This window comes from Xenopus tropicalis, chromosome 4 (genome assembly GCF_000004195.4).
Source record: "Xenopus tropicalis strain Nigerian chromosome 4, UCB_Xtro_10.0, whole genome shotgun sequence".
NCBI classification, from domain to species: domain Eukaryota; kingdom Metazoa; phylum Chordata; class Amphibia; order Anura; family Pipidae; genus Xenopus; species Xenopus tropicalis.
Window position 1 is genome coordinate 108631419 of NC_030680.2, and position 24669 is coordinate 108656087.

Consider the following 24669-nt stretch of genomic DNA (forward strand, 5'->3'; position numbering starts at 1 on the left):
TACTCTTGTGTTCTAAACAGATGCTCTCTACTCTTGTGTTCTAAACAGATGCTCTCTACTCTTGTGTTCTAAACAGATGCTCTCTACTCTTGTGTTCTAAACAGATGCTCTCTACTTTTGTGTTCTTCTAAACAGATGCTCTCTACTTTTGTGTTCTTCTAAACAGATGCTCTCTACTTTTGTGTTCTTCTAAACAGATGCTCTCTACTTTTGTGTTCTTCTAAACAGATGCTCTCTACTCGTGTGTTCTAAACAGATGCTCTCTACTCTTGTGTTCTTAACAGATGCTCTCTACTTTTGTGTTCCTCTAAACAGATGCTCTCTATTCTTTTGTTCTTCTAAACAGATGCACTGTGCTTGCATTTTCGGAAAGATTCTATGCTTTTCCATTTAGTAGAAATTTAACTTTTTTTCTTTCAGATTCATGTTTGCCTAATGTGCCTGACTGTCATTTTTACAATCATTGCATTTATCATGGTTTTTGCTAACGTTGCTGGCTGGAGTGCTGTGAGTATCTGTACTTTTTGATATTCATACAAAAATCATTCTGATTTAAATTAGTACAAGAATGGGATCTCTTATACCAGGGATCCTCAACCTTTTATATTTGTGAGCAACATTCAATTGTCAAAAGAGCTGGGGAGCAACACAAGCATTACATTAACATTAAAAAAAAGTACATGGTGTGCCAAATATGGGCTGTGATTGGTCAATTGGTAGCCCCTATGTGGACTGGTAGCCTACAAGAGGCTCTGTTTGGTAGTACACATAGTTTTTTGCAACCAAAGGAGAGGAAAGGTTAAAATAAATAATCACTGGGGGGGGGGGGGGGGGGTACCAAATTGTTGGCAACCCCAGTAACTCTAGTTGATAACCTGCTGGTGCACCAGCTGGGGTACTGTCTTTGAACTTACATATAGAAATGTGAATATGTTAATAAGTTATGCGTTTGTTCTAAAACGATTGCTCAACAGCATAGGATGGTTGTAGACAATGGATATAAGTATATACAGTATATGAGGATGCTGGTGTTCTAATAAATCTAATTAAACTTCTACTGCTGCACAGGATACTGGGGCCCATCCTGTTCTTGGCTGTATTGTGATGATTCTCTCATTTCTTCAACCATTTGGAGCTTTGCTACGTCCAGACCCCAATCATAAAAGGTACAGAAATTCACGGCTTTAAATTGTGCCCATAATACTTGACATCTTGCACTGTCCTCATTAAATCTACTGATGATCGGCTATGGGGAATGCTCGCTTTTATAACACTGGAGCTTTAATTATTTGATACATATATTTATCATTGAATTCTTCTGTGGCAAAGGCATTCCTGATATATTTCAAATTTAAATAATATGCTGAACTGATTTTATACTTTGGGAACAGCAATGACAATTGAGATTCAAGGTGGAGAAGTTCTGCTGCCATTTTGTTAGTACTCATATAGAGTAAAACATGCAACTTACCTACTGCAACTACATTTACAGGCGTTTCATCTTCAACTGGGTACATGGCCTGAATGCACTTTTGATCAAGGTATTAGCAGGTAAGATTTTGTGTAGCCTTAAAGGACATGTAAACCCCACACACAAAAATTTAATCAGGTGAAATCTTTCAATACCTGCCACACTGTTTGTCCAGAGGTTAATAGTAAGGCTGCAACATCACCTTTATCACTTAGATTTGCTTCTCCTCCTGTAACCCACTCAGCCCCCTCCCTCAGGAATTTGCTTTGACTTCTGGCTTGTGGGCATGCTCAGTTGTGCTATGCTCAGATTACTAAACACGCCCCCAGTCTAGCAGCCAGTAAAGAGCTGGCATTGCTGGTTCCCATAGAAACTCAGCTCTAGCTGGCTGCTTCAGTTTTTTTCTCCTACCCTCCTCTCCTGAGCTCTGCTCAAACAAAGCAGAACTTTTATCAGAGACAGTTGTGCCTGTGTGAGCCTGTATTCTTGATGAAATGTATGCTGAATAAGGGTCTGTGTGTGTGTGTGCAGATTGTAGATTTAAATGTAACTGATTATGTATCAGAGGAAAAATGGCCACTGAGTGAAAGCTGCTATTTGCTTTAGGAAAATGTGATGGTGCTGGCAAGCGGAGGGGATATATGCAGTACAAATGATGCCATTTGGGTGGGGGAGACGTGCCCAACTGATATATATTGTAGGCAAATGTAGGCTTTACATGTCCTTTAAAGATCAGCGTGTCTCTGGCTGCACAGTTATATTATATGATGGTGTCTGTTGACTTCAAGCCCTCTACCTTGCAATTACTGTAAAGCTGGTCTAATACAGAGCTGTCCAAATTTGTAGTTGAGGAGGGCCATTATTTTTACTACACAGAAAAACTTTAAATTAGTTTGGGAGGCTGTGACATTTTGACTATTTATAGTTTTAAGGCCCTACGCATACGCTCTCCTATTTTCACTAGATGCACTCCACACTCATCATGGACAGCAATGGCTTACAGTTCCTGTACTGTGGGAGTAACCCCAGGTCCACCACTTTCACAGATTTTAACACCCCCCCCCCCACTCAATACTTACCTAGTCAGTCCTGTAGCACGACAAACAAATCTAATTTTCTGCTTGAGGATTTCCAATTACCTCTAAGCTCAGTTTCTCAACAGCCTCCCTGAGCACACTGAGCATGTGCAGCGTCAGGGGCACACAAAAGATAGCCAACTAAATCAAAAACAGGAGTTGCTTAGACAACAGGCCTGACCTTTTTTGTTATAAGGTTGTATATAAAATACAGTATTCATTTTTAGGATTTATTCTCCTTTTATATACAGCTTACTGCTTGCTGAAAACAACAGGTGCCTAAACTTGTAAGAACGTTTCTTATTAATTCAGAAAAGGTTAGATCATTTGAGATTTTGGCAATATGGAGAAAAGTATTACTGCCACATGTTTTAGTGCTTTAGGGTAATGCAATATCTTATCTGGGAACACAGTCAAGCCTTATATTATTGCAGCTTCTATGTGCAACCTGGAACATTACTGCAACTTAATCACTGAACAAAGAGAGCTAGAGACAGGTATAGACCTGCAAAGTGATAAGCCTGCTCTTGACACATTGATTTGTGCAGTTGCCACCATTTTACTTATCTTTTCAGTGGCTGCTATCTTCCTTGGCCTGCAGTTGGTTGACATTTCCCCTTCTCAGTGGATGCCAAAAGTGATGGGTGGATTTTATGGATGGGAGGTTTTATTCTACATTATTCTTGAAATCAATGCACGTTCGAAAAGTAATGGTAAGTGATCTCTGTTTTTAAGCCTAACTGATAAACTCATTTCAACAGACTATGGTTTTTGAGTTGTTTATAAAAAAAATGTTGTTGAACAGTAGTGATGAGCAAATCTGTCCGGCATTGAAGGCTACCGAATGACTTTTTTATGCAAAACACATTGAAGTGAATGGGTGTTTCCATTTTTTTTCAGCATTTTTCTCGCATCTTTTGGCAAATTTTTGCCAGTTTCACCAAAAAGTTCACTGATGGCAAAATGCAGAATTATACTGCAAATCTATGCCTTACATTTTCTCATCACTATTGGACAGGTTATCCTTATTCCTCTAGAAGGAGGTAAAATACTTATTTAGCACCACATGGTGCAGGGATGTGCCCTGTGAAATATGTGGAGCCCCAATTAAAAAAATCGTAATAGTCTAGCTTTGCACTGGCCATGCACCATTATGGCCATAAACACCCCCTACTGGCACCCATACACTGCCCTCTACGTTGCAATCCATGAATATGAACCATTTAGACTTACTGCTTCCCCCACTGGGACTGGATACCTGTCAGGACACACACTTGGAGGCTCTGGCTGCTGCCCAGTAACATCTGTGATCAGAAGGACCCCATGGAGCAAAATATATCAATATGAAGGTGGTGAACAACAGCAATGTTCCATTCCAATATGTATTAAACCTCACTTTGGAGGCACAGGGATAAGGATATTAGGAGAGGTTGCCAAGGGACTGGAACAGGAGTTTAGTGGCATAAACTCTTACTTTCTCTCATTTGCCCCTCTTCCCGGCACCTCACTACAGAAATGTTGTTGGATTCATTTGCTTAATTTCTTCAACAGAATTTAAAATAGGTTGTGTGAATCAAGATGTTTTCTCTTTTTGCAGAATCCTACGAGGACCCAGAAAAAAAGGTAAAATATGCAATGTATTACATGTAATGCATATTTTGCAATATTTAGCAATTATCGTTCAATATAACATACTGGTTGCAGTAGCATACGTTTGTATTGAAACACAGTATGTGAACAAATGTCTCTGTTAAGTATTTTGCATTTTTTTCATTAACAGAGGCCAGAAGCTGACGACATTTACTTATACATAAGATTACAGGACATTATGGGGCAGATTTCTCAAAATGTGCATTTAGAGCTTAAAACTCACCCTCATTCTATTCATTCCTATGGGATTTTCAGAAACATATTCAACATATGGTGAGTATGGAATGAATAGAATGTGGGTGAGTTTTTATGTATTTAATGTTAAACTCACATTTTGATAAATCTGCCCCTAAGTGCTGCAGGCACATAGGATTTGCTTGAACATGCATATAGAAAATCTAGGCCCAGGAATGATGTACAGAAATGTAATCGTTTCCAGCTTAGAAAAATAAATTACAAAAATCTTTTTTTTTTTCAAAATTCCATTTCAGGTTCATCATGAGTCAGTTATACTAGGGATCTTCATCTTCGGAAATTTGGCTTTTCTCATATCCTTGCTGGTAGGCATCGGACAATCAGTCTAGCTACCCTCCATGCCACAGAACACGCTCTCTGCCAGCAAGGGGCCTTTGCTAAATAGAAGATGAGCATAGGGGCTGCATGTTTCTGAATTCCTGCTTTGCACACGGATGTACCATACAGGTTTCCACTGCATGAAATGCGCTTCCAAGGAATGCCTCTATGGCCATGTGATGAATGCACAGCAGAAACCATGCTTCTTGAATGCTGAAAGCATAATATAATTTGACTTAAAGTGTGCCACTATATTGTTACCAGGCTTTGCTTCAGCTGGGAATTACTTTGACCCTCAGAGAAATTTACAGACTGTTTTTTATTTGTTTTTTTAACTTTTTGATGTACTGTTTAACACAACAGACAATTAAAAAAATCTTTTTATATTGGGTTTAAACATTATTGTGTATTTATTGAGCAGCAAATTTTCTTTTACTGTGCAAATATTTAGTTATTTTCCTTTATCTGGGTGTATGACGAAGATGATAGAACAACTGCATGAGATTTTCCCCATTTTAGTGAGACTACTGCTGGTTTTAGATATACAGTATATATGTAGTGCTAGTGCTTGTGTTTTCCATGTACAAATGTACATACTGTACAGGTATGGAATCAGTGGTATAACTAAAGGAAGCAGGCCCGGGGGGCCCAGGGGACAGGGGAATCCAGACCGCAGGGTCTCCTCCCTTTATAGCTATAATAAATCCCCCTTCCACAGGAGGCAAATTAGTGTTATCATCTAGTATATAAGTCTCATTTATGTTATTTCTACTAGAGATGCACACGGCTGAACCCCAAATCCTTCGTAAAAGATTCACCCAAATACCGAACTAAATCCTAATTTGCATATAAAAAAGGGGCTAAAGAGATCCTCGCATTCAGCATGCGGTAAAATATGTTCAACTTCTGTGTTTACAGGGTCGGACTGGGCCACTGGGACACCGCGAAAATACCCGGTGGGCCCCGGCCCCAGCAGCCCAGACCCAACCCTATTGCTGCTTCCTCTGGCCTCCGATGTCCTCCCCTGACGCATTTCACATATGCGTTCAGGGGAGGACATCAGACAGGGGAGGACATTGGACAGGGGCCCCTGTGGGGGGGGTTTAGGGGTGCGCGGCGGGGGCCCGTGCGGGGGGCTCGGCAGGAGGAGGCACCTTGGGGGGTGCGGGGCCCCTGGGGCGGCAGCCCTGGTGGGCCCTGCACACCCCAGTCCGACCCTGTGTGTTTATGTGACAAAAGGTCACATGATTTTAAGGATTCTAATTCAGTTCAGCCAAGAGCGTGGATTCGGCCGAATCTCAAACTGAATCCTGGATTTGGGGCATCCCTAATTTCTACAAAAGAACCTCATTGTTCAGTTTGCTGCCCAGTTCTCCAATTTAGTTAAATTGCTCTGTAAAACTGGCAGCATTCTACATGGAACTTAGTTTTGTATAATTTAGTATCATCAGCAAAAAATAAACAAAATATAAACAGTAATTACAATACCTACCTCAAGGTCATTAAGTAACAAGTTAAAAAGGACCAAGGACTGACCCCTGCGGTACTCCAACAACAACACTGGTCCATTAGAAAATGTTCCACCACTCTTTGTAATCTATCCTTCAGCCAGTTCTCTATCCAATTACAAATATTATGTTCTAGGCCAATATTACTTCTTAATTAGTGACCTTCTGTAGGGTACTGTTTCAAATGCTTTAGAAAAATCTAGGTAGATCATATCCACTGCCATCCCAGATGTTCTTGCTTTTCTCTAGACAGAAGGCAACTTGATTAGCCTGGCACAATCTGTTGCACATAAAGCCATGCTGGCACAAACTCACTGTACTGTGATTGCAATGTATTCAAGTACCCTATCCCTTATTACCCCCTGAATTCCCTTATCAATAGTTATATTATTATAACTGGGGCTTTCTTAATTAATTTTTTTTTTACTATTTACATATTAAAAAATAATTTTGGATTCATTGTATTCCTCATTGCAGTGCCCTTTTCATTCTCTGTTTTATCTTGTTTGATAGCAGTTTTGTTGGCTTTATAGCCCCCTTTGCCCCTCTTTGTACCTATAAAAGTTTCTGCTCTTCCAGCTATTTTGAATACCTTAAATGTATGTTTTTTAGGATTAGGATTTGGAAGGGTTAAATGTCGCCGCACGCTACATTTAACCCTTAGCATATGCTAATTAGGATTCAGATTCGGTTCGGTATTAACCAGAATCCCTTACGATGGATTTGGGCTTTCGGCCAAACCCAAAAAGGTGGGTTTGGTGCATCCCTAGTTATAACATCTTTCCTTGCTTACAAGGGGAATATATTGACATATATGTATTAGGCAGTATTTTAAAGACATTATATTTTCCTTCTGGGTTTCCTGTGAAAAGTCTTTCCCAGTTAATATATTACAGAGATGCTCCTATACTGTAAAAGTTAGCATGCCTAAAATTTTGTGTCTTAGTTACTTTCAGTAGCAACCCCGAAAATTCAGTGCTTATTACTCAGGTAGTTTTCTTTGGTCCTAAATGCTGTGTTGTACACCATTTCCTTTTCCCAGGTTAAGTAAATTTCCTGGTAGTTTCAGAACTGCCCACTAGATGTTCTAGTATAAAAGCATTTGTCCCCTCTAAAAGCATGTCAAGTGCTTAAAAAAAACAAAGAATGAAGTAACAATGCAGTGAATCCTTTAATAAGAAATTATAAAAAATAATGACAAAAATGATCAGCAACATGGTGGGATCAAAGGCAAGTCCATAGACAGTGGTGTAACAATGGCGCACCAGGCCCTCTGCAAAAGAACTTCAGGGGCCCAATGTGCACCTTCCTGACCCTCTCTGCACCTGCTCCCCCGCTCGTGCCCAGCAGGTGAGAAAGCAGCTTGGGAGAGGGACTTTTACAGCTATAGAGAAAGTAGGGGTCTGCTTTCTCTATAGTTATGTCACTGTCCATAGACAGGCATAAGGCAGGTGGCAAACAAGCAAGGAACAGGCAGGTTCAACAAGCCCCTTAATTGGGAAATGACCTGCATGAGTGATCCCAGGAAGGAATGGGACAGTCATCACTATTAGTTACAGCCTGACTCCACGCTGCTTCACGTGGCACAACCAGGACAAACAGCAACCCATAAACACAAAGTTCCTGGTTCTTGACTAGGTAGGTCCTTTCTTTCTTAACGTGGACATGTCACCCAGGCATAAAAAGCTGTATAATAAAAGCCCCTTATAAATTAAATATGAAACCAAAAGCCATTTTTTCATTAACACATCCATACCCATTATAAAAGCATTTAAAAATCCCAGCTGTCAATCATATATTTCTTAACCCGCCTCTATGCCTTAGGCATAGAGGTGGGGCAGACAGTTACTTTCACGTTCAATTCAGAACTTATTAGATGTTGCTGCACTCCTCACATTGCCCCTCCCTCCTCACCATCTAATTTTGTAACCAGTGCATGGATATGTGTATCAGGGTCCCCCCATACTGGCACAGAAACAAGATTTTGGCAGGATACACAGCTTGCCTTAATAACAGTGTCCGCAAAATGGAGCCTGCCTGCCTGCTTGCTGCAATTGTGAATTCCAAGGCTGAAGAAAATAAGATTAAAATAATTTCTACAGTGTACGTGACATTTATTTTGCTTGACAAACACAATGGAAAACAATTTGGAATTATTTAATATAATTTAAAATATATATATTAATATAAAATATTTTAATGACAACCATCCCTGAATTCCTCCGTAAGGAATGATACCTCAGTCTCTTTAAGAAAAAACTCAGATTCTACATTCTGGAGCACTAGAGAATTATTTAATGATTTTGTCTAGTCCAGCACTGCTTATTCTTGTAGCGCTTTATAAATACATGTATGCATACATGCACACATGCATTTCTGTATTTTTAGCTGATAGCCTTAAAGGAGAACTAAAGTCTGAAATTGAAAATCATTAGAAATGCTGCATTTTGTATACTGAACATAGATATAAACATTATAAACTTACTGCACGAGACCAGTGATTGAGAAGCCTAATTAAAGTAATGATTTATGCTTTCAAATTTGTCCAAAGGGGGCCGCCATGTTTGTTAGTACTTCTTCTACTGTTAGACCATCTTTTATAAGATTTGGCTTTTGCACGTGCTCAGTTTGCTCTGGGCTGCTGTTGGGAGGATTTGATCCCTTAACAAATCTTCAAATAACTTGCCCACCATAGATGTCCAATTTACTGGCCTAAAATTGCCAGGGAAATTTTTTTTTTGCCAGGATCCAAACTCTTTAAATCACGTGAATTTATACAGATGGGCAACAGAAGATGATTTTCTATTGTGGTTTAGCTAATTTTGGCCTATTCAATTGTAGAGGGCTCAGTGTTCAGCCAAATCCAAAAAAATGCATTTGTTGAAGCCCTAAGATGGACACATTGCTTTACTTGCAAAGACCAATCCCCCAAAATTTTTTCCTCAATGTACACAATAGAGGAGTTAGTGTTACAGGACCAGCTCTGCTACAACTGTCACAGGAGCTCCCTATTTTGGATTCTGTTACATGCTCAGTGGGCTCTGAGCAGCTGCTGAGAAGCTAAACTTAGGGGTTATAGCCAGTGTCAGACTGAGATGCCAGGGGCCCACTCGCTAAACTTTTATTCCACATTTGCTCATTTAATCTCTTTATTATCCTAGTCTCTTAGTTCCTCTTTGTTCTTCTACAGGAATAGGGAGTGACCATGAAGCAGGTCACTAGGAGTTTTACTAGTATCCCGATGGACCAGTTCAACTCCAGCAATTAGTTAGAAGTAAGAGGGCCCACTGACACCTGGGCCTACCGGGACTTTTCCTGGTATCCTGGTGGGCCAGTCCGACACTGGTTATTGCAAAATATGAAGCAGAAAATGAGGTTGGCCTGTCATATAAGCTGATGTAAAGGTCTGATTATTTACATTACATTAACATTTATTTATAAAGCGCCAACATATTCCGCAGCGCTGTACAATATGTGGGTTACATACATTTGACATACAGAGTAACATATAAAGCAATCAGTAACCGATACAAGAGGTGAAGAGGGCCCTGCCCAAAAGAGCTTACAATCTACATATTTACTTCTGATGCCAAATTCAGAGCTGCCATGTTATGTAAATCCAAATGAATTACTAATCAGCCTTATACAGTTACATTTATATTCTATATATACAGTATATTGTGAGTCGGCCCCTAAGCTCAGTAGGTGACAGCAGCACAGAGCATGTGCAGGGAATCAGCAGAAAAGAAGATGGGGAGCTACTGGGGCATCTTTGGGGGCACAGATCTTCCCTGCTGTGTGGGGCTGTGGTTGCCTTGGGTTGGTACAGAAGCCCAAAACATACACCATTTCTACCCTATTTCTTTAGTTAAGCTTTAGTTCTCCTTTAATGTGAACACAAGCCCAGGGCATGATGGAATACACCCTCAGGGGCTTAGAGGGTTTAGTTCTGTTTTAGCCAGGCCATTTTTTTATTTGCATACCATTGTAAATGGTAAGGACCCATCTAGAATAATGGGATGTAGGTTCTACAAGGCAGGGACTACCTTCCTTCCTTACACCTATCACAGGAGTAAAATATCTGTATATTTATATTTATACTTATATTTATTTATTTTAATATCATTTTTCCTGTGTGTACTTTCCTTTGAAATACTCTGTGATCTTCTGATGTTGTGTGAAAAAATGAGTTTGCCATTTCTGGGAGATGCTTTATTCAAGAGTCATACCATTTCAGACATCTTTGTTTGTGGGGTCTGCTTCCTCTATATAGTATAGAAATACCCCTCTACCTGCGGGCCTGGGTAGGCATGGCTGTGTGCACTGGGTCCCTCTGAATAGTGTAGCAACTAGTACTGAAGAGAAGTGGTACTGCAATTCACTGGTTACAAGAACAAAGTACCTTCAAGAAATGGAATTCACATTATCACCATCACTTTAATTAGCTGTAAAAGCTCCTTATTATTATACAGTTCTTTTGATTAGAAAAATAAATATCAAGTTAGAGATCTATGATAAGGCCAATAATACTAGTTTTATTAGCTTGGATTCGGACAGTTCCACAAGGTAGCTAATAGTGAATTAATGTTTGATTATAGGACTGATATCATGAAAGTAAGCTAAAAAAGCAAATATTATAGCACTTCTGTGTATTTAGAAAGTGCCACTATAATATAACAAAGGGCCAGGAGATTTGAAAAGCTCTAACCTGAGTTTTATTGACCCTGCGTCACAAAGACGTGCTCAGCTATGCACAAACAGTGTTTATTTATACATTAATTATGTATATGGCTACTTATATCCATTAGGTGCACAGCAGGTACATAGTGACAGTAATATTGTACAAGGTAAATCATTGAAATACTGAATGACTGTTTAAAAGCAATAAACACTGGTGACAGGTAATAACTTGTTGTCTAGACTTGGACCAATGTTGTATGTTAGAATACCATGGACAATGCAACCCCCCTCCCTTTTTGCCTTCTGAACACCCCCCCCCCATCCATTTGAAAATGCTTAAGAAAAGAATATTTTTTTCAAAAAATCATTGAAACACACAGATAAAAAAAAGAAAAATATGAATATAAGAAAATATGAGGTAGATATCCCTGTTCCAAAGAGCCTATAGTCAAACAGTCAAACAGGGCAGTGGCATTATAATAGGGGAGTAGGCCCCAAGGCTCAAAGGGGTCTAAAGGCTGAGATTTTATGAAGACCCACTATCCCTCTGTTCTCTCAAAGCCCTGAGGGGGGGCATAATTATTACAATCATTACATTTACTTAATTGTTTAATTACACATACCGTATATACTCGAGTATAAGCCGAGTTTTTCAGCACCAAAAAATGTGCTCAAAAATGCAGTCTCAGCTTATACTCACGTATATACAGTACTGAAGATGTCATACATTTATTGCAGTGTATTAAAAAAATTTGCCTGCCTAAAATCAGCTTGAAACAGCTTGTGTTTATGCTTTGGCGTAATTACTCCAAGGGTTTTAAAAAAATGCCGTGTGTGGCATAAGCCTTAGATGAGGTTGGTGAAACAGGAGTCACGACAGCCAGCATCTTTGCTATTTAAAGGGGCAGTATACCACCTTGTTCAACATTAGTTAAATGAATTGGGCTTGTGCTGAACACACCTACATATGTGGGGTGGCCCATACGAATTAGTTAAATCTTGTTTCATTATAATGCTCAGTTTTAGCAGCTAGGGATCTATATTGTGGACTGCCATGAAACTGCTTCATTTAAGTTTGCTGTGACAATTATTACAAAAACATTGAGCCAGGAACAAAGCAATATTAGAATTGTTATCTTTAAAGAATTCTGTACCTGTCACTTGATACATTAAAAAGACAGTATATCCCATTTTCACCATGAGTTCAGCAATAGGGTTTTTTGCCTATTGTTATAAAAAATCTATGTTTTTTCTATGTTTTTCTATTTCTTTAGCTAAACAGGGCCAACAGGGAAACAGCAGCTGCTCCATGTTTTTTCTCCCAGTAGGAAATTACATTACCAGTGCCCAGAAAAAAAGCCTGTATAATATCTGTAAGTAACATATAAGGAAAAAAACATAGGGTAAAATATAACTTCATTGGAATTCTAGTGTAATTATGTGATACAATGTACATACATTGCTACTGGTATAGTCACCTATAGCAACCAATCAGGTACCATTTACTGGTCACTTTTTTTATTACTTTAGGTTATTGCGTCTGGTCAAACATAATGGGCCTGATTCACTAAAGGGCGATAAAACGTGCGCTATTTTTATTGTGCGCTAAAATTTTTACCGCGGCTTAATTTTGGCGATTTTTCGTACGATTCGCTATAAGCATACTCGCGCTTTTTTACGCGCGATATTGCATGCGTTGTTTAACTCGCGAAGACTATTTCAATGCGGTATTTGCTGGTACCTGTGCTAAATTACGCCCGCGAATAGTCACCGTATATGAATGGTAGCATATAAATAGTATCATATAAATAGTAGATGCATATGAATGGTAGCATATAAATGGTATCATATAAATAGTAGATGCTTATAAATAGTAGCCACTAGTGATGAGCAAATGTGTTCTGGTTTCTTTAGTGAAAAATTAGCAAATCTTTCGAAAGATCCACGAAACGGCAAAAATGTTGTGCGGGCAAAAAAATTGTTGCTGTGACTATTATTTTTTGACGCTTGTATAAATTTTTGTATGTGCGGTGAATTTTTGCGTGGCAAATTTTTTCATGCGTTTTGCCATTGGCGGATTGTTTTGCGAAACGCATGAAAAAATCCGCCGCAAAAAAATTCAACGCACGTCCAAAAATTTGCTGCGAATCCATGCCTGGCGAAACATTTCATCACTTGTAGCCAAATATAAATAGTCGCGCAAATGAACGCATGCCATGTTAGCCATACACGCCAATACTTGCAGAAAATTACTGTATTAAAAATGAGCATTTCGCTGCAAACTGGCACCTGTGTCACTCTAGGGGAAACACAGACTTGAATAAATAACACTGTAAGTCCATATTATTATAAGTATAAGTATAAGTTATGTGTTGTTAATTAAATTCTGCGAGCCCCATTACACCCTTCAGATTTGTTCACTCATTAGATAGGGTGGCACAGTTAAACACAGGCTTATCTGGATGCATTTCTGGAATTTTTGTTTTTGCTTTTTGTTTTTAATGCAATAGGTAAAAATGTAAAAGGTAAAAAAGAGGGTCTGGAGATTTAAAATACCTATCATAGTTAATAGGAGATAATTACATGAGTAAGTACCACCCTGTAATACTAGTTAGTGTAAGGGAGTTAATTTGTCTGACTGAATCAGAAGAAGAAATGACAATTCTAGGAATTACTATATTCCTCAACTTTGGAGAATGCTTTCTAGATTTATATATAAATTTTGAAATTTGCAGTTTCTTCTCTATGACTTTAAACCAGAGATTTAAGACTTGGAATGTGTGGTTTTGTGGATCAGTTTCATGGTAATGAAATTGCATGAAATAAAGTGGTTCCTTAGGAATTATTTGCCTCAATGAGAAGTACTAAGTTGTCCAGTATACCCAACAAGCAGGCTTTTGGAGAAGCAACTTCAGGTTACTTAAAGGAACAGCAACAATAAAAAATAAAATGTATAAAAGTAATTAAACTATAATATACTGTTGCCCTGCATTGGTAAAAGTTTTGTGTTTGCTTCAGAAAGACTACTATAGTTTATATAAATACCCTGCTGTGTAGCCATGGGGGCAGCTATTCAAGAGGAGAAAAGGCACAGGTTACATAGCAGATAACAGATAAACTCTATAGAATACAATGGTGTTTTATCTGTTGTCTGCTATGTAACCTGTGCCTTTTCTCCTTTTGTTCCAGCTTGAATGACTGCCCCCATGACTACACAGCAGCTTTATTTATATAAACTATAGTAGTGTTCCTGAAGCAAACACACAACTTTTACCAGTGCAGGTTAACAGTACATTATATTCTAATCACTCTTATTTTTTGGTTACTTTAAGGGTGTGTGTTTCGTTATATTCTCCAGAGGCAAGGATGATGTTACCTTGTTCAGAAAAGGAGGTTTCTCTACTGTAACATCATACAGCTTACTAATAAGTGACTGTAGTTCATTTTTCCATATACAGGTATGAGATCCCTTCTCCGGAAACCCGTTATCCAGAAAGCTCCAAATTACGGAAAGCCCATCTCCCATAGAGATAAACTGATTTCCTTTTTCTCTGTAGAAATAAAACAGTACCTTGTAATTGATCCCAACTAAGATATAAATCATCCTTATTGGACGCAAAACAATACTATCGGGTTTAATTAATGTTTTATTGATTTTTTAGTAGACTTAAGGTATGGAGATCCAAATTATGGAAAGTAATATCTGGCATACCCTTGGTCCCGAACATTCTGGATAACGGGTCCTATACCTGTACAATTCAAATGGTAGAGTCAATTATTTGCTATGTAAACAGTTTAATTTAGAAATAAAAAGTACACCATAAAAATCATGACAGTATCCCTTTAACCCAAGTAGTGAGCACAGTTACATATTCCTGGTTCCTCTCTAAGCACCCAACACTGGCTCCTACTTGCCAGTCTCACACATATGGTCATTTGGAAATTGTAATCACTTAGGAATTACAATTTCCAAACGATTTGCACTATGAGTTGTTTTTGTTTTATCTCCATATATATGTGCTCCTGCTATCTATCTCTATAAGCTTTTGGGACCCAGTCAAAGGGGTTGATCTGAGGAAGAGCTGCAAGAGTACAAGCACACGGTTTAATACCTTGATTTCACACTTCACGGAACATTATCACATCAAGAGCGCTGAGAACTGGGTATTGTATATACCACATCACACATATATTCACACATATGGTCACACGTGACATTCTGTTTGTCTGCCTGTAATCTAGCATTTCTACTGAAATTTGGCAATTTCTGTTTAAATAGCCAGTAATAAAAATATTTATCCGCAGATATCTCAATACTTTTAAAAAATGGGCTATTTCTGGCTTTCTGCTCAGGACAGAGGCTCACGGGATGAAGATACTTTCAGGAGCAAAGTAACACGGGGTATTTCTATGAAACCACAGAATAACAGTGAAAACTTACTTACATTTAATTTAAATGTAAACTTACATTTAATGTACTTGCACCAGCTGCTCAGCAGAATAATTATGGGGCACTTTTCTCAAAAGGCAAAAAGATCAAAGAAAAGGATGTCCATGCTAAAGGCCAAGAGTTAATGTTTTACTAGAGCATGTCCTAATTACTTTCTCAGGAATGGCAAACATATTATAAGAGATCACATGTGCTTCATTAACATCTGATTTTATAACTTATTTTGAACACAGCAGATTACACATAACTTGTTGGATACAATGGGATTAGTTTGTAGGCTAAAGCCACAAAGGGCATTCTCAGCCTATGGGTAAATATATGCCCTTTTGCACCGAATTCCGCTTATTGTGCCTGCACCTGGGCCAACGCAATGGCTCTGGGTACAGGCAGAACAATAAGATTTTTAAAGCATAGGGGCAGATTCTAGGCCTGCTTTTATCCGCAGACTAAGAATCTGCCCCGTGTGGCTTTAGCCTAACACAGGAAGATAAACAGGAGGCAAATGCCATTTTCTCATATAAAACAGAACATTTATTTCCAATAAATATTTTGTTTGGACATACTGGATTATGCCCCTTGTTCAGCATGAATGCAATAAATAGGGCTTGTTCTGAACATACGTTTTGTCTGCTGTTTCAGTTGGAAAAAAATCAATTTTCTTGGACTAAACAGGGCAAACGGGAAGACTGAAATTACTCCATTTGCAGGGAAAAAAATAGATTAAAAAAATAAATTACCCATGCACAAATAATACCCCCCATAATGGACTCCTGTAAACCTGTACATGGGTAATCTAAACATCTGCTTCACAAGGACTAAATATGGAATGGTTTCAGTTTCGCCCTGTTTAGTTCAAGAAATAACAAAACCATAGAATTTTCATGATTGAAACAATTAGGCAAAAAGTATGTTCAGAACAAACCCTATTCCTTGCACTCATTTTGAATAATGGAGTGTACTGTCCCAAATATTTTGACTTTTTGATATTATTATTGGTCCTTTAAAGGACAATGAAAGTAAGTCTAAAGGCATTCTTTTTAAGTACTTACTGCATATCTAAATTCCCAGATCCCTGCCCTGAGATATGGTGCTGGCAGCCTACAGCAGTATGAAGCCTACAGTGACATCACTGAAATCTCTCTCCCCTTCCTGTAGGTGCCAGCGGCAGACTTCCTATTCTCTGAGCATGTGTGTAACTTGATCCTGTCTGCTGTTCTGAGCTACACATGCCCACCAGCCAATCAGAAGCGGATCTGGCAGAGGGGGGGGGGGGAATGATACACATGTGCAGTATGAAGCAAGGAGGGAAAGGAAGGGAGAATACCTTTTTAGAGATGGCTGCCTGTTTTAGAAAATGTGAAGTAAGTGTGACTGAGTAAATATTTGATTAGGTGAGCCAAAAGTGTGGTGTTTTTACTAAACAATAGGAGGGCTATTGGGCAGTATGATTTTTACATTCTGACTTGCATTCTCATTTAACCTAAATTGCAACAAATGAGGCCTCTTTATTTTAAAATATATTTCAGATGTGTCCTTGATTTTGTCACCTTGTATTTTATTTTTTTACATGTAAAAGTACTTGTTTCTATTCTGTAACCTTTCAGATAAGAAAAAGGCCCCAGTCACAACAGATAACAGAGTGGGAGGCAAGTAGTATGCTGGGCATCTCAGAGCAGATTCAACAACCTAGCAGATTCCTATAAGTTGGTATCTTTAAATAGTCCATGGGGATAAGTAGCACATTGATGCATGCTGCAGTCACACTTCGGCACAAATTCACAGTCAGCCATTATGCTTCATTATAAGGTCCAGAACATGTATGATAAAACTAGCAGCCACTGACAAGGCAAGGCAGGGATTTCTCTTTCCTGAGATAAAGAACAGAAATGACATCTGTACAGTAGTATAACAATACTGACATTTAGAGGGAAAGCATTACAAAGTGAGGAGTGGTTTGTGCACAGATCTAATAATGATTTGACACTTTCTATTACACAATGTAGAATGTAATTATTAACTGGCTATCAATAACCTGACCTATACATAGCTTGACATTTGTTGCTCCAATCTTCGTTTTAAGCATGGCACTCCATATACAAACAGTAAATGTAAAGTACACTATCCTGTCAGTAAGTTTCAATTAACTTTAGGTATTTTCTCTATAGGGCATTAAGTTTATGCACTTACAGATATGTGTGCTCAATATTTCACCTTAGTTTGGCATAGTTGCCATTCAGCAGCAACAACCCTAGCTAGATTGCTTTGCATGTTCTTTTTAAATTATATAGTTTAGCAATTTTAAAAGTGAAATCCAGGTATCCATGCAAAAAACAGTGATTAAATACACCATGCATCATCATTTGATCCCCAGGCTGCGGTACAGAAAAAAAGAATTATTTATGAGGCTGTGTATTGTGAATGTGGCACAGACTGTGGCATGGTCAGGCATGGAATGTATTGCCTTTTTTATTTGTGATCCATTCTCCCTAGCTGGCAAAGCCCACATTTTCAGACAAAAAAAAAACACTTGTTATAATGCATGTGCCATAATGTAGTCATGTGGGAATCTGTAAAACTGGGGGAATTAGATATACTAATGGGAAATCTGGGACAGGAGTAAAAAATCAGGTAACGCATAACAAAATTGCGGGAGTCGACAGCTCTGATAACAAAATTGGCCAGATATTAGTCAGGTTTAAAAAATCCAGTTGGGCATTGACCACATCAGGGCACTGATCGCCTGATTGACCTACCTAGTACCCTTATATGATCCGTTTGTTGGTCCCGGACCCCCCAGTCTTGCCCCCAATCCCTCCCATGTAGCCCACCGCATAGGTGGCCAAATCCATTAAAGGTTGCTTAGCGACCTTGCGTATCTAGCTGCATAGAGCCATCTTTATTCTAGACATAGATCCCTATAGAACAGCACAAACAAAACATTTTATCTGTAGCATTATTATTGCCTTTTGTGGAAAACCTTTAACCTAAATTTAACCTGTAAAATAACCATTATTTTATTAATAACGTTTTTTTTGCATACTTAAAAAATGCCAAGACGTTTTTTAATTTCATACCTTTAATTTCCTTAAACAATTGGATATTTAGCTCTCCAGCAAAAAATTATGAATTGTATGCAACGTGATTATGAAGATGTTCATTCATCCAGGTCATGGTATATCTAGTATAAATAAATCTAAAGCAACTGGACTTGTTAAGTAATCATTGAAGACGTTTCACTACTCATCCGAGCAGCCTCTTCAGTTCAATTGACTGGTATGGGAAGTCCTCAGCATATATACTCTTCCACTAATCCAATCACAATGGCACTTTGTATCTCTCAAGAGAGGCGACATCTGAAACCCACAGAGGTGTGAATGCTGTGGAGTTACTTTGAAATGATTACCAAAGTATCATGCAACCAACTCATCGAAACAGGTGTTACTTGTTAGAGTTGCATGAATGGATGTGTGAAGAGTTCTGAAACTGCCGGGGTACAGATGTTAGAACATCTGTCCATCCATTCATGCAACTCTAACCAGCCTAACACCTGTTGCATGATACTTTGGTAATCCTTTCAAAGTATTTCATATTTTAACTAAATTAGCATAACCCTTTAGAGCCTGGGTATTGAAAGTATTGGTTCATCCTTAACCCCGTAAAAATGTTTTGTAATGTGTCTGTAATATTGTGCTGTACTGTGATACTTTTAAACACTTTTTATAAATACATATATTTTTTATAATACCACCTGTTTGAATTGCTTTCTTTGAGTGCAAACCCATCTTTTGATGTAAGTATATTCTGATTTACCTTGTATAGGGGTATTTTGTGGCTTTATTGCACCTAATTCTATTTTTTGTTGTTTTTTTAATTGTATGCCCTCCATTCATCCATATTGTCATCTTTAACGTAAAATTAGAAGGCACAAAAGAATTATACTGCATTTCTTTGAAAGTGTTCTTGTTAGGAAATAATTCTATTTTTATGATCCACCCATAAATATAAAGTGGATAAAGTATCCCCCTACTGTAATTTATAAAGATAAGTTACTGAGGAGTAACTCCCACTGACGTAAATTACAAACACAGAGTTTTACATTTTTCACTATAGTCTACAGCTAATAAATAGTGTCAGTGCATAGCTGCCATCATAAATGAGCCCTATTGAGTGCATTGCTTTAGTCATTGCTACCTCTCCTGAAAGCTGAAATATGTACATTGTTCTTTCTTGTACAATTCATTTGTTTGCACATGCCATAATACTCAGAGAGCATTTGCTCCTAATCACTACATTCCTGCAGGTACTGTTGGAGAATGGAGATAGTGGGAGCCTGCCCAGTAATACCCACATAGCAAGTTCAACAGCTATTCTTCAGCTTTATCTCTGTGACTTTGAGGGCTATAAATGAAGGTTAGACATTTAATGCATTCTCTCTGTAATCAAGAGCAAAGTAAAAGCAGCAGAAACCAAAAGCTTTAGCTGATCTGTACTAAAGGTGAGAGGATGCATTTTCTAATTTTTTATTCTCTTTTATACAGAACATATAACAGCTGCCCCACTGTAGCGTTTTAATTTTGCCATGAACACAACATTTTGGGATTTATTCTAGTGATTTAAGCTTCTAGCTTAAAGTTGTACACTGTATGTATATGCAGATTTATATGACCGCTAAACCTTAGATAATGTGTGTGTATCTGTGTATGTGCCAGTGGTGAGTTGCTGATAGTTATTTCGGTGTACAGGTATAAGACCTGCTATCCAAAATGCTTTGGATCTGGAGTTGTGTGGATAAGGGGCTCTTTCCAAAATTTGGATCTCCATACCTTAAGGGAGGAATGTAATAAACGTCAGTGACAGGAACATTATTAGCAATTTGAAAATGTATCCCATTGTGCGAACAAATTTGTCTTTGACTGAATTTAATATGGGCTTTGCGAACCTGGAAACTGTTTAGTGACCACTTCGAAAGAAGAACGTTTTTTTTTATTGCAACAGTGCACAGTGTATGTAATAAAACTTCTTAATGAAAAAGTCTTATTTGGGTGCATTTTTTTCTCATTTACGACTTTTATTATATTCCCCCATAAGTCTTCTAAAAACGAATTTTTATATAAGGAGTCATTATATCTTAGTTAGGGTCAAGTACAAGGTACTGTTTTATTATTACAGAGAGAATTGAAAATCATTTTTAAAAATTTGGATTATCTGATTAACATGGAGTCAATATGAGATGGCCAGGCCTGAACTAGCAATCTGTGGATTCACAAATGCTGCTGTAAGATGCCATAGACGTCACTATCTGTTGGGTTGCTGGGGGACTATCTGGGCTTCTGTGTACTTGAATCCCAGTCTGGACCTGGAGATGGCCTACCATAATTTTCAGCTTTCTGGAAAACGGGTTCACGGATAACACACCCATACCTGTACTAGTTTTATGCGTTAGGCAATACACACCTTTTTAACTTTAGTATCTGTTCTGTAAATACATGAACTAAAAACTCTTTTTCTAGGCTCCTCTAATCACCCTCAATCATATGTGGGAGGTAGAACAACAGAAGAGATCAGTAAGTAGCACTTAAGAAAGACTTTTGAAGTATGTCCACTAGGTGCAGCTCTCACTGATGCAGATCTGTTGTACTGGTGTTGTATCTCTTTGATTGAATCACTACTGAGTTCTTTAGATGTTCATTTCTGTCATGTTTGTCTGAACAAATTTGATATTATATAATATAGTATTGGCTGTATATGAATACCCCCTTATACTGTATATTTCTGAAGTAAGGACATCTGTCTCTAGGTTTTTTATTAATATATGTTACTACCCTTTTTTTGGTAGTGGCATCCAGGAAAGCTTAGGTCCAAGACTTAAGAAGCCTCGAAAGCTTACATTTTATAATCTACTAAGTTAGCCAGTAAAAGGTATCACCTACTCTATATTTTCTGGTTTCAGTCTATGTTGTCTGGGTAAACAAATCATAGAGATCTTCTAGGAAGGTAAATTATTCTACTTTATGCTGAAACTCCTACCACTTATATATTTAATTTCACTGTTTAATTTATAATATCTTCGCCCCTGTTAGTGTTGAAGCCTTGTAAAGTACTGTGGATATTTGTGGTGCTATATTAATACATGAATACAACACAGAGTGCCAGTGATCAGCTATGACTTTTTTCTCAGGTGATGCTGAGCTCATATTAACAGTATAAGAATAATGGCAACTGAATCCCATTTTAGCAGTGAGCAAAAACAAAAGAGAGAAAGGAGGAAATAAAAATAAAAAACATTTTTTTATTGGTATCATTAAAAGTTCTTTTTCTAGATTAAAACTTGTACAGTTGTATATGTGCTAACAGTTAACATTTCAAGCAAGTTCACATCTCTGTGTTTGTTATGCTACGGGGCTGATTTACTAACCCACGAATCCGACCCGAATTGGAAAAGTTCCGACTTGAAAACGAATATTTTGCGACTTTTTCGTATGTTTTGCGATTTTTTCGGATTCTGTACGAATTTTTCGGATCCAATACGATTTTTGCGTAAAAACGCGAGTTTTTCGTATCCATTACGAAAGTTGCGTAAAAAGTTGCGCATTTTGTGTAGCGTTAAAACTTACGCGAAAAGTTGCGCATTTTTCGTAGCGTTAAAACTTAACTTAAACTTTCGCGTAAAATCGCAAAGTACCGATCATTACGAAAAAAACGCAATCGGACTCCATTCGACCCGTTCGTGGGTAAGTAAATCAGCCCCTACATGTGTGATTAACCCCCAGCATCCACCACTCTGCTCTACTGCACTACTTACTTTGCTGTTAAAAATTAAAGATGGCCGTGTGTTCCACTATGAAGCAGGCAAGTGGAAGGTTTTCATAGTATCCCAGTAGGCCAGTGCAACCCTGGTTCCTACTCTCTTGAAAAGTGTGCAAAATGCAGAAAAAAGAGTTTGAGCCTATTTTTTGTCACAAAAAGTCTCAAAGCTTTCCAAAGGTCTAGTAACCTATAGCAGTAACCTATAGCAACCAGTTAGCTTGCAGCATGTACTGATTTTTGAAAGCAAAGATCTTATAGGTTGCCATGGTTTCTAGGCCTGGTAAAACATTTATAAGAGAACCCATTTTAAATCTTATGTTTATCACTGTGCTCCCTTTGGGCATTTTTCTTGAATCCAAATGTTTCCTAAATCCAAATGTCTTGTGCAGAAAGTACGTGCCAGTAATTCTGTAACTCCCAACAACAACTCACTTACATTTACAGTGAGTACAGTGAGCATACAGAATTAGGAACACATCTGGAACATCCAGTTAAAAGTGCTGCAATAAATGTAACTGCAATTTAAAGGGATACTGTCATGATTTTTATGGTATACTTTTTATTTCTAAATTACACTGTTTACATAGCAAATAATTTACCCTTCCAGTTTTATTCTTAAACCAACAAATGTATTTGTTTAGCTGTAATATTGGTGTGTAGGCGCCATCTCAGTGCATTGTGCCTGAGTCAGCACTACACATCAGAACTGCTTTCAGGTAACCTATTGTCTCCTACTCTCTTGTAACTGAAGGAGTCCCAAGCAGGACCTGGGTTTTTTAAACTGGCCATACAGGCACCCATATTATTGTATAAAATGAGATCTCGTATGATATTCAGTGGGTGTATGGTGGATTGACGTTGTGACCGATATCACAAAAGTCTTAGATATCATCGATCTAATCGAGAGAAAATTTTGATTGGGTGCTGTTGAAGGCGCCCAAGCAAAGGCAAGTGTTTAGGGCTGAATCAGATAGGGGTAGAATCCCTATTATTTCTACCTCCATATCTGAAGATTCAGCCCTGAATGTTAGTGGAGGGTATGAGTGACCAATGGTCATAGGAAAGATCTTAATTGTAACTTGTATGGCCACCTTTACTATTTTACCCATTGTTCTGCTGATCGGCTGCTGGGAGGGAAAGGGAGGAGGGTGATATCACTCTAACTTGCAGCTGAAGTTTATCAGAGCACAGGTCACATGGCAGTGGCACCCTGGGAAATAAAGAATATGGCTAGCTCAATGTGGAATTTTGAAATTAAATAAATCTTTTTGTGTTTTTGAAAAATGGACTTCAATTCAGGATTCTGCTGAAAAAGCTCTATTAACTGATGTGTTTTTCCCATTACAGTAGTCCTTTAATTTAAAAGCAAATCAGAGCTGCCTAGAACATGCATTAAGTAGAAGCATCCCTGCAATTTCAAATGATCTGGTAACCATAAAATAGATGGCTCTGTTTAAGTACATTGTAAATGCCTGAGACAAATATTATTGCAACTTGATACTATATTATGCAGAAACACAATGTATTCATAGGTTTGCACTCTTACTCCCCTGTTGGTTGAAGGAGACCAGTTAAAAACTAAACCCTGAATTAAAACTAGATATACTGTATTTTCTACTTAATACAAAATAATTAGACTGCCATCTTCTGGCAGTGCTTTACATTTTGTATACAAGGTTTAAAGGATAAGTTAACCTTAAATAAAATGTAATAAAATGTAATGTACATTGCTCAGGGTGTTTTGCTAAGCACTTTTGCAATTTACATTCATTATTTATAAATGTTTTTTTCCAGGTTTAGAACTATGTAAGTTTTTATTAACTGCCAATATAATACATTTTGTAACTACAATGCCACCTGCTAGTCAGTTCATGTAGCTATACAGTTAAAGAGATTTACCTTCAGAAGGAAAACAGCAAACTGTTCTGATGTTGCTCTGCTCGCTCAGTAAAAAGATCAGAAGCCTCACATGCCCTTTTTCATCTCTTTCCTGAGTAGATCAACATCAGAACTCTTCTCTGTTCTCCTTTTGAAGGTATGTCTCTTAGACTGAACAGTTACAAGAAACCCATGGCAACCATGTAACACAATGCCCAATATCTTTTAGCAATCACTGGCTGTATTAACCCTTTAGGGTACACACCAATGTCACAACACAAAGGAGACTTGTAGTTACTTGCTTAGGGGAAAATAAACTGTAGTTCCACATGGACTTGCAGACAAACACATGAACAGCTTTATTTACAGCTATCAGTACATCTTCTTTAATAATTACAGTTACAGAAATCCCCAAGCAAATACCAACAAATAGAAAAAGGGTTCTAAAACCACTGGGCCTGCCTGATGCCTACACTTCTGTTTCTCTTCTTCAGGCCAAGGTTCCATACTGTACAGACTACAGCTACATGGGTCAGCCTTGCATTCAGGGACATAAGGCCTATCTAGTACTAAGTC

General features: G+C 38.1%; 1 protein-coding gene across 1 annotated transcript in view; it reads left to right on the forward strand.

Annotated features, from left to right (window-relative positions):
- The window catches only part of LOC116410437 (putative ferric-chelate reductase 1), a 32578-nt gene extending 27411 nt beyond the window's left edge, over nucleotides 1-5167 (forward strand). The window contains exons 11-16 of the mRNA XM_031901018.1: nucleotides 421-507; nucleotides 1069-1166; nucleotides 1493-1551; nucleotides 3123-3260; nucleotides 4145-4170; nucleotides 4689-5167. Coding sequence (XP_031756878.1) covers nucleotides 421-507; nucleotides 1069-1166; nucleotides 1493-1551; nucleotides 3123-3260; nucleotides 4145-4170; nucleotides 4689-4781 — 501 coding nt within the window. The 3' untranslated portion in view covers nucleotides 4782-5167. The remainder of the gene's footprint in view (nucleotides 1-420; nucleotides 508-1068; nucleotides 1167-1492; nucleotides 1552-3122; nucleotides 3261-4144; nucleotides 4171-4688) is intronic.
- The last annotated feature ends 19502 nt before the right edge of the window (nucleotides 5168-24669 follow it).